General features: G+C 54.1%; 1 protein-coding gene across 1 annotated transcript in view; it reads right to left on the bottom strand.

Annotated features, from left to right (window-relative positions):
- Positions 1-13102, bottom strand: part of DNAH1 (dynein axonemal heavy chain 1) — a 57786-nt gene extending 44684 nt beyond the window's left edge. Inside the window, exons 1-10 of the mRNA XM_004581780.3 lie at positions 13058-13102; positions 12077-12446; positions 11109-11181; positions 9302-9476; positions 8707-8863; positions 7856-7988; positions 6184-6345; positions 5456-5708; positions 1382-1539; positions 306-517 (exon numbers count right to left, since the gene is read on the bottom strand). Of these exons, the coding sequence (XP_004581837.2) occupies positions 306-517; positions 1382-1539; positions 5456-5708; positions 6184-6345; positions 7856-7988; positions 8707-8863; positions 9302-9476; positions 11109-11181; positions 12077-12412 (1659 nt within the window). The 5' untranslated portion in view covers positions 12413-12446; positions 13058-13102. The remainder of the gene's footprint in view (positions 1-305; positions 518-1381; positions 1540-5455; positions 5709-6183; positions 6346-7855; positions 7989-8706; positions 8864-9301; positions 9477-11108; positions 11182-12076; positions 12447-13057) is intronic.
- Positions 13103-13432: the final 330 nt, after the last annotated feature.

Genomic DNA, 13432 nt, shown 5'->3' on the forward strand with positions numbered 1-13432 from the left:
CAATATACCCCACTTTCCTCATAACCCGATCCTCAGGTTAGTACAGGGGTGCATGGGGTTCCTGCCTAATATCAGGGCCTATTGCAGCAGCAGCCAGGGTTGGGAACAAAAAAGGACAGGAAGGGGAGCCTGCCCTGGTTCTCCTTTTCTCTCCAAGATCACCCGTCATCCTGGACCCCCTGACTGGCCCCCAACAGGGTCTAGCAAAGCAGCTGAGGCATGGTGTGAGATGGGCAGGGTCTCCCAGCCCATACTTCCCCATGGTCCCTGATGCAGGCCTGCACTGCCCATCCACACCCAAGCACCTGCGAGAAGGTCTGTGACTGGATCTGCTCAAACTCCTCCAGGCGGCTGGATTTGGACAGGTTCGAGTGGAACAGGGACATGGCAGTCACTTTGTTGCACTCAGCCCGCACCTTGGTCAGGGCTGTGATGACTTCTGGCCGGGTGAGTAGGGACACAAAAGTGAAGTCTTCCTTCTGCTCCCAGAAGGGGTACTCGGGAACACTCACCAGCCCTGTGGGTATGGGGGAGCCCCCGAGAACCAGTGTCAGACCTGCCTGGGCTACAGCAGAGGGCAGCAGGATCTAAGGGTCCATGCCTCCTGAGTCCTCTCCCAAAAGAGTTGCCTCTGTTCTCAAAGGCCTCTTTCCCACAGCCTGCCCCTGTATCCCTGGAGCGGCTTCCTAGTGAGCTGGATGGGGGAATTTCCTCCAGGTTTCCCTGGGCACAGACCATTGGGAGACTGGATGAGACAAGCTCCCCATGCCACACACAACCCTGAGGCCTGTGGGGAACTGCTTTGGAATGCCCTGGACAAAAGGCGCAGGCACAAGGATCTCTGGGAATGCCAGCCATCTACATGCCACCCTGAGGTCCGGGCATGGCACACAGGAAGACGAAGGGTCTTCAGGATATTCAGGGAAATGAAAATGACTTTTAATCCTGCTTTTTCTGTGAACCTGTTGAAGTCTCCTGCTTGGACAGGAAGCTGGATCCAAGTGATGACATAAGCAGGGGACTGCTTTGCTTAGAGCAAGCAGAGCTTTGAGGAACCCAGGGTTCTGAGACCTGGTCTGCCCCACATCCAACAAGGCCACAGCCAGGCCCGCCCATCTCTTACCAAAGCAGGAAGAGTACATGACCAATCCCCCAGTCAGGTCATTGGGGCAGAATGGCTGCCTTTTTGGGTGCCCCTGAACCTTGCCACTTAAGGGCCCATATTTGAAAAAGAGGCTTCTTCTTCCTCCTCTGCCTCCTCCCTCCCCAGAACCCTCCAGGCAGCTGGGGCAAAGCAAGGACAGGTGTGGAGTGTCAGGCCAGCACCCATGGCAGGACAGGTGGTCTTAGAGTGAGAGGCAGGAGGGAGCCCTGACCTCACCTTGCTCAGGCACCTTTTCCTCTTCCTTCGTGGGCAGGGTCACATAGTGGAAGGTGTCAGGCTTGGAGGACACAACCCGATCAAAGATGATTTTGTTCATGCTCCGCTCGTAGTCCAGGCTCACTTCCTTGGCCAGTCTGTTGAGGTACTCCAGGACCCTGCCCACAGAGCCGATAGATCAGAAGTCAAGGGCACTGCTCATGCCCTGCAGACCTGGGGACATGAGCTTGGGGCTCCCCCCAGGATTCACAGTAGCTAGGAGTGGGGAACGCTTTGCAGCCATTGAGTCCCTGGGGGGCATGGGGTCCTTACACACCAACAACCTGTGCATGCACTATGCCCTCTGGTGACCACACTCTCACTTGCCCAGACCCTGCTCTGCCACAGTAGCCTGGGCCCCTCTCCACAGTGAGGGTGTTGGGGGAAGAGGAGCAGGGTGGGTCACATCCCTGGCACAGCCCCTCTCCTCTGGAAGAGGGCAGACTTGATCCAAGTTCCCCAAATGAATCCTTTTCCAGTGCTTCTGACACTGCTCAGTGGGGGCTGCCCATCGGACAGCAAGCAAAGGATGAGCGATGTGGTGTTGGTGAGGTGGGGGGAGTGGGGACCAGCAGGCAATCACTTCTGCAGTTGGCACAGACCAGGTGTTCCCCCAGAGGCCCAAGACACGGACACTGAGTGCATACACGACACAATAAAAGACAGTATGTCTGTGGTTCAGAACCCAGATGGCCAAATTGCAAGGGTTGTCAGGCAGGTGCTCCTGCTCTGGCTTTAGGGTGCCCTCCACTCAACATCTCACCCACCTAGGGCTCTCCCCTGTGCTTCTCTGCTTTCCAGCCCAGCAGGCTTAGTTCAAGTGCACCTCTCCCAGTAAGCCATTCCTGACTATGCCTTCCTGCCTTCAGGCTTTGGTCATCCTCCTTGTCCTTCCCTCTTGGGTCAGCTTTGCCTAGCCTAGCCCAGCCCAGCCCAGCCTAGCCTAGCCCTGTCCAGCCCAGACTAGGCTGGCCTAGGACAGCCTAGCCCAGCCAGGAGGTGGGGGCAGGCAGTACAGAGTAAGGTAGGGCATCAACTGACAGGCATGCATGCGCAACTGGCTCATCCATCTGTACTCCAGGTTCCTCCTTTGGGAAATAGGGGGTGATAGTGCTGACAGCAACTGTCTGGAGGGGTGGTAGGGCCCTTGAACCCAAGGACTGGTGCCCAGACAGTGCCACAGGATGTCTGCTGGGTAAATGCATTGAGGCAGTGAGGGTCATGGAACCAGCCAAGAGTACCCAAAGAGGCCTCTGCTCCCCAAAGTGTCCAATCCTTACCTTCTCCTGGAAGCTGCTTCAGTCTGGACACTGGCCCCTGCTGGGCTCCTACTGGGGAACCCATCCAGTTTCTGCTGCCAGTGCCTGGGAGCCAAGGGCAGACCCCACAGCAGGGGGGTCGGGGCAAGGAGTTCAGTGCTTGTACCCCTCCCTCATTGCACTGGGACTAGTGGGTCAGAAGAGGGTGTCAATCACAGAGCTCCCCTGCATCCATTCTGTAAGCCTATGGTGTGGGGGAAGACACCAAGAATTCAGGGTACCCTGCTGACCACCCTGCCCTGGGCCCTGCGCTTCCTAGGCCTTGGGTGAGATGGCACACTACCCGGTCCTCACACAGCCTTCACTCACTCACTTAGTACACACTCCAGGAGCCACAGATGCCAGACTTCTGCCTGGGCTCCTCTGCCCCTTGCAGGCAAGGCCACTCTGTTGCTTAACTCTCTCCAGTGAGCTCTCCCTCCATCCCACACCTGCCACCACCCTCTGAATGGGCCATGTCAGCTCTAGGAATTGCACCCGAGGAAAGAATCTCAATCCCCACAGCCCATTCTCGGCTGGTGCTATGCCGATCCGATGCCAGGAACCAGGAACTTCCTCTGCATCTCCCACACGGGTGCAGAATCCCAAAGCACTGGGCCGTCCTCGACTGCTTTCCCAGGCCACAAGCAGGGAGCTGGATGGGAAGTAGAGCTGCCGGGATTAGAACCGGCGCCCATAAGGGATCCCCGTGCATTCAAGGCAAGGACTTAAGCCGCTAGGCCATGCCGCTAGGCCCTCTTTCTTTTTTCTTTTTTTCTTTTTTAATTTAGCTCATACTTTCTTATATTTATTTTTTAATTTTTCCCTTTTTTATATATAAGTTCTTTATTTTTCAGGTTACAGTTCCTTAGACTCAGGGACTCTCTTCTCTTCCTGTCACTCTAGCTTTTCAATAGATAAATACATTTGTAGAACCTTTTAAAAAATATTTATTTTTGGACCTGATGCAATGTGTCCTGACTGTTCCACTTTCCATCCAGCTCCCTGCTTACAACCTGGAAAGCAACAGAGGATGGGCCAAAGCCTTGGGACCCTGTACCCATGTGGGAAACTCATAGCAAGCTCCTGGCTCCTGGCTTCAGATCAGCTCAGCTCCAGCCATTTGTGGCCATCCATCAATGGATGGAAGATCTTTATTTCAGTCTCTCCTTTTCTGCGTAAATCCGATCTGCCTTTCCAATAAAAATAAATAAATATTTTTTATTGGAAATGCAGATTTACAGGGAAAAGGGGAGAAAGTAAGATTTTCCATCTGTTGATTCATTACCCAAGTGACCACAATGGCTAGAGCTTAAACGATCTGAAGTCAGGAGCCATGAGTTTCTCCTGGATTTCCCATGTGAGCACAGGATCCCAGGCTTTGGGCCATCTTCTACTGCTTTCCCAGGTCGCAAGCAGGGAGTTGGATGGGAAGTGAAACAGCCAAGCCTTGAACCAGCACCTATATGGGATACCTGCACTTGAAGGAGAAGGATTAGACATTTGAGCCATTGCACCAAGCCCTAGATAATTTTTTAAGGCTTTTAAAGACCTGACCCAAAAGCTAGATTTCCATCACATAAACGTACAAAATTATTCACTACCACATTTACAATTCCAAAATAATGAAAATGACCCAAATTTCCATATATCAGAGAACAGCTGTGTAAGTGATGATATATCCATACAATAGAGTGTTGTGCAGTTGTTTTTGTTTTTTTTTTAAAGGGGATGAAAATGAAGCCAATCTCAATAAACATATGGGGCCTGATTTCTGATTTCCTGCAAGCACAGTGCAAGAAAACTCAAATTAGAAAACACACATTTTTAATATGAAATTGATATGTCTGAAAACTATCTGAAATTTATATATCTTCTGATTATTTATGCAATAAAACTACGGAAAGGACAACACAGAAATTAACCAAGCTCTATTTCATCAAGTGAAGAGTGAAGCAGGTGTGGAAGATGAAACCAAGCAACTTTTGAATGCAGGACTACGTAGCCCCAGGCTAAAGACAAAAAGAACAGTAAACAACACACAAGAGGATTACTTTGAGCTCTCCTAAAGAGTCTGGATTTGCAAGTCAAAAGTACTTTCTCTGTTCTAGGACTGAGCAGTCCAGTCCCTACACAAGTGAGCAAAAGGATCCAGTTTTCTTCTGAAGAAGAGAGTGACCAACACATAAGGTGAGAGGGGCTGACAGCACGAACTCAGGGTTTGTAACAGCTAGATCAATACCTAAAGCAAAAGGCTTGGGTGTGAGTGGAGGCTATATACAATGTAATGTAATACGATAAGATGGTGTGATGTGATTTCCAGATCTGTCCACCCAATGAGAGACTCAAACAAACGATTTCACAGTAGCGATGAACACATTCCACTCCCAGCTCTCAGCTTCTGAAAACCATTCCCTACCTAGGCAGAGCCAGGGCCCCTTGGGGAGAAGTCGCTCACTTCTGAGCTGCATCATAAAGTTCAATGTGAGTCTGTGGCTGTGCCTGAAAGTCAGGATACGCTCAGAGAGTGACAGGAATGTGTCAACAGGACACAGAAGTCAGCCTGCATCCAAGGCTCCAGATGGCCAATCTGGGAGCAGGTGGGTATCAGCATTAAAATGGCAGAAACGTGTCAGAGACCTTGGGACAGAATAAGAAGCCTTGAGTCTGCACTGCCAGCCAACAGTTCCGAGGCTCCCTGAGGGACAGGGAAAGGCCCAGTGGGGCGGGGACTCACCAGGGCCCCTTGCGCATCCGGGGCGTGCTCATGGCCCACTGCTTGATTCTGCTCAGGCTCTGCTCATTGATGAGCTGCTGGCCATCACAGGGCATGCAGTCTACGTACAGGTTGTAGCGCAGCAGCGCCTCCGTTTCCTTGCGTGCAGCGTTGGCCTGGACTACGCGCTGTGTGAACACGTGCGGGTCCTCGGCACAGAAGAGGAGTTGGACCCGAGGCACCCAGTACTGACAGGGCAGAAGGGGTGGCCTCCCTGGGGGAGGAGGGGACACACAATCAGACTCCAGAATCCCAAATGCTGTGTTCCAGCCTAGGGCGGCATCAAGGGTGCATGGGCTGGGAAGCCAGCTGGCTGTCAGCCTTCTCTGTGTACTGGGTTACGACAGCACTCCCTATCCTGACCGCCTGCCCTCACAGGGTGCCCCGTGCAGTTAGCAAAGCGCCTTGTGAACCGGGAGGAACTGTATTGGGACAAGGAGGACCATTTCTCCACAATGGCACATCCAGGATGGACCTCAGGCTCCCTTTCAGCCTCATGCTAAAGGGGGCTCTGTCAGCTGCTCAGAAGTGACATAGTAACAGTGGCTCTATGCCCTGCAGGAGGAGTCACTGAGTGGTGGGCCCACTGGTTGGTTGACAGAGCACTCCAACCTAAGTGGAAGTTGGACCTCAACTGGTGACACACTGGGCCAGCCTGAGCAGGGGTTGCGGAGACATTGAGACATTACCTTCAGCAGTGAGCCCACCGTTTAGGATGGGGTTTCCCATCTCATCTCGCACTAGGCCTCTCTTGTCTGTCTTGTGCACCAGATACAGCTTCTTCTCCTCATCATAATCCAAGACACCAACTTCACACCATTTATACTCCAGCTCTGGATTCTTGGGGTCCTCTGAAACACAGTGGGGAACTCACCAGTGCTCCCTGTCATGGGTGCAGCCAGGGACCCTCTGAGGGCAGGAGCAGGTATTGGGAATGGCTCTCCTAGGTCACTAGTCTGTCCTTTCCACACTTCCCAGGGATCCTCTCTGACCCCAGGATTCTGTTTCTTCCCTAGGAAGCCCTGATCACAGGAGAAGCCAGGGGGACCAGGCCTCTCTGTCTGCTGAGGTCATAAAGGGCAGGGAGAGGGGAGAGATACCAGGGCCAATGGGGGCTGAGACAGGCACAGAAAACCCCAGCAACCAGAAGCTCGGCACAGGACCCAGCAGCAAAGGTCACTGTGGACAAGCTGTACCCCTGCAGAGATCACCCTGGGACACTGCACCCACATGGGAGACCCGGGGAGGTGACTGGCTCCTGACTTCAGATCAGATCAGCTCTAGTCGTCGTAACCTCTTGGGGAGTGAACCAACACATGCAGGACCTTTCTCTCTGTATCTCCTTTTCTTTGCAAATCTGCCTTTCCAATAAGAATAAATAAATCTTTAAAAGAAAGAAGATGTTGACTTTGTCTTGGCCCAGCTTAAAGGAAAAGGTATCTCCTGTGGCCCCTCTGGCAGCAATTGCTCTGGGCTGGCCTCTCTCCCTCTAGAGCCACCAGCCAGGCCTGGGACTGTGCGAGGGCTAAGAGCAGAGGCCGCTGGGCATGGGTAGGGGTGGGAGGAGGCTGATGTCTGGTGCATCTAAGGTGAATGCAGCCCCAAACCTCTGGGTTCATCACCAGAAAGTGGAGATCTGGGAACAATTGAGTTTAAATTATTTTTTGTAATTAAGTCCAAAGTGAAGGGAACATTCTGGGCTCCTTGTCTAGTTCAGAGAAATTAATTCCAGTATTCACATGTCTTTTTTAAATGAAACACCAATTTACAGTCTGCTCAATGGGCTCACTGTGGGCACCCAGAAGGCTATGCAATTCCAAAACCAGTTGCTGCAACTCCCCACTCCACAGCATCACGTAGGCCCATTAGGAGGAGGAGGGTGTGGCAAGGCGGCCTTCAGACCCAAACCACGGAGCAGCCACTTCCAACCTCTGAATCAAGGGCTGGCCTTTCCCAGCCCATGGACTGGATGGCAGCCCTGGGCTCCTCCCTCGACACTGTGCCCAACATGGAAACCTCAAGACCAGAAGAGGAGCCAGGGCACTGTGCAAGTAGATACCACATTGCCAAGACATGGCAAGTCTGTAGGGCCTCGGATCAGTGTCTGAAGGCTGTGAACAGGTGGCAGTCGGTGCGTGTGTGTGTGTACACACGCACACACGCATGCATGTGCACATGCAGTAAGAACTTATGTATGAGTGTAGCTGCATATATATACATGTTTGCAGCAACTCTGTGACAAACAAGTACATTGTCCATGCAGAGGGAGCAGATGAGGGGTCCCTTAGCTCCCAAGGCTGTCCGGCCCCAGAGGAGTCTGTGGCAAAGTTGTTACCCTCAGTCTGGGCTGACCCTGCTCACCATGCCCCAGAGAGTCGTTGGTGGGCAGCAGAGCTTTTCCGGGAACAGGTTTCCTGTTCTGAGAGCCTGACTCCAAGCCCATGTCAAGCCACTCCCTAGGAGTCCGGCAGTCAAACTCCTCATTGTCGAACACCTGCAAGACAAGCGCTAGGGTGGCAGGGCTGTGCAGTGGGATGTGCCCAGGCAGCCTCCTTCCCCAGGTTAGGGCGCTGCAGGCTATAGCCCAGGGCTGACACTGCCTTTGCTGCTTTCAAGAGTATGTGGGGTCCTGGCTGGGGAAACTCTCCTTCCCCATCCTGCCAAGCTACTGAGGCTCTGGCAGTGGAGTTCCTGGGGCTTGTGGCAGGATGTGGGTTCACTCTCTGCTCTCTTGCTCAAGACCACCCAGCTGCAGCCCAAGGAGACAGGCAATCTCAGTGCACAATGTTGAAACAACAGGGACTCAGGACAGTAGTGGTGAGTGGGGTAGTAGGAGGAGATAGCACTTAGCAGGGCGCAGGGTACCTGGACTCAGCTGACATTCCCACCATAGGCCACCAGGCAGGACTCAGGGCCAGGCGGAGGAAGGAGGGGACAGAAGAGAGGGAAATCAAGAACCAAGCTCTCTCTACCTCAGACTCAGCCTCCCCATCTGTACTCCAGCAAATGCACTGGTGTCTCCTCGATCCCTGGCCTCCCCGTTTCCTACAGAGAGCCAGGGCCAGGCACACAGGCTGCCCCAGCTCCCAGGGAGGAAGGCGGAGAATGTGTGGAATCCTCTTTTGAGCCTAACACCTAAGCTTCAGTCACAGGGTCCTGCACCCACCCCTGCAGTGTGGAGGACCAGAGCCATCCCTGGAAGCCAGGCTCACCTTCAGGGGAAGATAGGTGGGGAACACTCGACCACGGCTTTGTTGGGTGGTTGGAGTGTTCTGGGGGTCCGGGTGCCTGGGCATGAGCTTGTTGGAGTCGATGCCCTCATTGACCAGCAGCTGCTCGATGTCCAGGCTTAGGTATTGCCGCTTCCTCCTGGCCAGGGCCAGGGAGGGGAATCTCAGGATGGCTCAGCTCAGGGGAGGCAGCTCCATGGGAATGAACCAGGAGCCCCTTGGAGGCCATGGTGGCCCAGGCACTCCTCTGGGACTCTGCACCCCTCTAGGACTCATACAGAAATGCTGGGGTGGCAGGGGTGCAGGACTGATGGGCTGTGTTCCCACCACTCTTCTGCCCTGCCCCCTGAAGGGTCACTTCATTGATCAAAATACCAACATCCCCAATTCCACAGCAAGCAAGCCATTTGTCCTAGGAAGAAGTTACGAAGCAGGAAGATCTAAGCTAATTGTTTCTAGACCCTTCCATGGGCTCTTCACTTCGGTAGCCTGCAGATGTCCCCACCCCCACCCCTGATCTGGGCCTACATGACCTCCCAGAAGCCAGGCCCTTCCCACATCCCACCTACTCACACACCTCTCGATCTCCAGCTTGCGGGGACACTGGCCAGGGAGTACCCTGTAGGGCACCTGCACCTTGGGCTCGTAGGCCTGGAGTGGAAAGTCAGTCTGGGTGAGCAGCTGTGTGGTGGGCCCGATGCGCTGCCGCTTTATGCGCTCCTCGAAGTCCTCAGGCATCTTAAAGGTGCTGACTGTAGGCAGAGGTAGGGGCTACTGGGCTGAGCCTGGAACATCAGCAAGCCCCACCCCCAAGGAGACAAAGCACCAAAGGGCTGGGTCCGAGGCTGGCATGTTGAACAGTACTGGGGAGGAGGCAGAGGTGGCAACAGGTCCCCAAGGGATCCAAGCCTGGAGGTGCCAGGGCAGGTCTACCTCTACCCAGTGCTCTCTGTCCAGGGCCAGCATGACTGACCATGCCCCTACAAGCCGGGTACTTGTGTGCCCCAGTACCAGGAGCCAGTGTTAAGCAAGGTGTCAAATTAAACATGAGAAGGGTTCCACCACCCGTAATTGTAAATCCCTCCCCAACTTATGGCAGTCTAAACGCCATTCGCTTCCTGGACCAGTTCAAAGCTTGGGTCATACCAGGTACCCTAGGAGCAAGAGACCTGGTGACCCTCACATCACCAAACGACTGTCCCTACTCAACCAGGACAGACAGAAGCTCTGGTCATGGGCCTGGGTGAGGGTGTCGATGGGCAAAGACGCACAGACAGGACAACTGACCATGGCAGTATGCCAAGGCCCGAGGGGTTCCTTCTGGGACATGGGGTGCTCACTGAAGAAGACAGGCCCAGAAAGACTGGGGTTCTGGTGTGGGTGAAGCAGATGCATGAATGCACTCCAGGAGGAGACGACCACCTCTCTCAGGGCTGGCGAGGCTGAGCAAGGCTCCCAGCTACCCTGCTGGTGGAAGCAGAGCCCACCAAAGAGTGCCGAGGCCGCTGTGAGCCCTAATGACTCCCTCCTGGGCCAAGAGGTGGTCACGCTGCAGAAGAGCTCACCCTGGGTCAGCACTTGAGACTGAAGTTTACTGTGTGACCAGGGCTGCCAGCACTCAAGCAGCAGCCGCAATAGAGCCCAGACAAGAACACTGTCAACCCCAGGATTCTGCAGGGGCCAGAAAGGAGCTGGGATGAAGTAAGCACCGTTCTCGTGGTGCTCCAAGATGCTCTGTGTAGTACAAGGAGGGTTTCTTCCCTCCTGGGTGGACCCTGTTGTAGGTGCTGGAGACACATAGTCTTAGCCTTCACCATACCCAAGTCCCAGGAGAGGCAAGACACAGCATAAATGCCCTCCTAATCCCTACTGGATGGGATGCGCTGCATCCTTGGCCCCTTGGTCCCAGTCCAGCTCTGATGAGGACAATGACAAAGCACCGAACCAGACCTTTGCAAAGCACCAAATCTCTCACTGCCCAGATTTTACTCCTGAGGGAACTGGGGCTCTCAACATCTCCCTGAGGTCAGAAGCCCTGGTTCTTTTCTAAAATTATTATTGTTGTTGTTGTTATTGTTGTTAGGCAGAAAGACAAAGAGATTTCCCACCTATTAGTTTACTTTCCAAAAGCCCACAGGAGCCAGGGCTGGGTCAGGCCCAAGACAGAAGTTAGGATCCCCATCCTGGTCTCCCATGCAGATAGCAAGAACCCAACTGAGACATCACCTCTCAGGGTCTGCATGTTCAGGAAGCTGGAACCCTAGAGTTGAGCTGGGACTCAAACCCAGGCACTCTCATGGGATGCGGGTGTCCTAGATGGCACCTTAACACTAGGCCAAATGTCTACCCCAAGGTGCTACCCGCCCAGCCACACCAGGACTGACCTCTTGGTGTGAACTTGTCGAGGTCACCCTTACGCAGGAGGCTCTGGTTTATACAGGGGCCACGGCACACATTCTGAAACCAAAACCCAGAACCCTGAGCGTTGGAACATTTTACAGGTGGCCAGGATCTGAGAGGCCCCAAGGCCTGGGCACCACCCCAAGATCACCCTCCAGGAGAACAGGGGTGTGTACAACTAGTGAGTTCAATCAGCGGCCAGCCAGTTGTGGACACCTGGGGCCACATTCCAGCAAAGCACAGCTCCCCTTCTCAAACATTCCCAGCAGGTGTCCAGAGACTCCACCAGCAAGTGTCTCTGTGTGGACTTCTTCTCTCAAGGGCCTCTCCGGCACTATCAGGGTAGTGGGCCACAGAGGGTCCCTGTCCAATCTCTCTTTCCTCTCACCCTACCTAAAGCCTCCCGAAGCAGGGATCTATGGGCTGTGAACTCTCCTAGACACTGCTCCCCACCTTCCTCATACCCCAGCCTCATCCCTCTCATCCTGCCTCCTCCTTAGCCTGGGCCACACCCTCTCTTGCATGGCCTCCGTGTATGCTTTTCTCCCTGCCTGGAATGCTACCTGTGGCCCCATCTTGCCCTGTCAAGACATCCCCATCACCTCAGGCCTTGGTTTTTCCAACAATCACCAGGTGAGGCAGGTTTCCCCGCCATAGCCACGGTCTCACAATGATGAGCCATGGGCAGTTCATCTTTTCTGGGTCTCCAGTGTTCACAGCATGGCACCCCTGCAGCAGCTCACCAATCAGTCACAAATGAAACGACAGACAGATGGACGATTGAAGTGCTGAAAGGTGGAGGATGGGCTGTGGGCTGTGAATGGACAGACTGACAGATGGACAGCTGGCTAGACAGAGGGCTAAAAAAGCAGATAAACAGATGGAGAAAAGGATGGAATCCACCCACAGGGAGCGCTCAGGCTTGGTGTCAGGGAACAGGCACCACACTCACCCCAAGCTGACCCAAGGTTCCAGGGCTCAGGATGTCCGAATAGAAACCCCGCTGCTTCATCACTGGGTACTTCTTACCAGGGCCTGTCAGGGGCGGCTTCCGGGGAGGTCCCAAGGCCGAGAGTACAGATGGGGTCACCGGCTGGAGTAGGGGTGGGAAGCTAGGGTCAGTGCCCACAGGGGCGTTCTCCAGCCCAGGGGATTGCTCCTGCAGGGCTCTCTGTAGGCCCCCCAGGATGCTCCTGGAACTGGATTCCCAGTGCCTTGGGGCACTGCTGCACTCTGGGGCCTCAGCAGCCCTTCCGGGGCTGCAGCCTTCTTTGCTTGGCCTCTCCATGCTGCTTTCTGGGGAGCTGCCCCAGACACGGCACCTGGGAAAAGAAACCAGCACAACTCAGTGTCCACAGCAACCTGAAGGGCCCCCTGCTCCCATGCTACAGAGTAAGGAATGGAAGGAGTGCTCTCTTCCTAATCCAGGCTACCCATGGTGACAAGACAAGAAAGTGCCACCACAGACCTTTCCTGGATACTGTCGGGGTGGAGGGAGAAATGAGTCCCCCTCTTCCCTCCCCCTCCACTCCTTCCCCTGCCCAGAGTTAGAGGTAAAGTGGAGGAAGCTCTTCAGATATCCCAGCCCAGGGCTGCCTTTGTGCATCTGCCCACCTGTCTTCCCTCCTTCTAGAGTGTGATTTGGCAGGGGGAAGAGGAGCCTCAAAAATCACTCCATGCATTTCCTCAAAGTGACTTTCAGTGGAAGCATCTAGGGTGGGCTGGCTTGGCCTGCCTCTCCCCTGGGGAGCGCACTTGTTATTAGATTTGTGAGCACAGGGCCTATGCCCTGGCTCGCACAAGTTTGCCCATTCCACCACCTGCCACACTGTCTAAGCCAAAGGAATAAATGGCCGCCCCAAGCAAGACCCTGATCCTGACCTTCCATTGACCCACAGATTTCACTACCAGCAACAAACCCAGATTCACTCACTCAGGTTCTCAGAGCCAGCTTGGGTCAGCAAACACAGCTTCCTGTGGGAGCTGACACCACTGGGTCATGTGCACATCTACCACCTCAAGGATGTGACTCTTTAGAATCCGTCTTGGGAGGCAAGCAAGCCCTTGGCAAACCACTGTTGCTTCCGTCCACCTCGAAATGTGTTGCTACCCAGAATCTTTGAGTAGGAGAAACTGAGCAAGCATATGCAAAAAATAAAAGGGAGGAGCAGGCATTTAGCCTAGCAGTTAAGAGATCGATTGAGATGCCCACAACCTGTGTGAGAGTGCCTACATTAAACTCCTGGCTATGGCTCCTGACTCTAGTTGCCTGTTAATGCCTGGGAGGCAGCAATGATGGCTCAAATAA

The sequence above is a fragment of the Ochotona princeps genome, chromosome 21 (assembly GCF_030435755.1).
Source record: "Ochotona princeps isolate mOchPri1 chromosome 21, mOchPri1.hap1, whole genome shotgun sequence".
Classification (NCBI taxonomy): Eukaryota; Metazoa; Chordata; class Mammalia; order Lagomorpha; family Ochotonidae; genus Ochotona; species Ochotona princeps.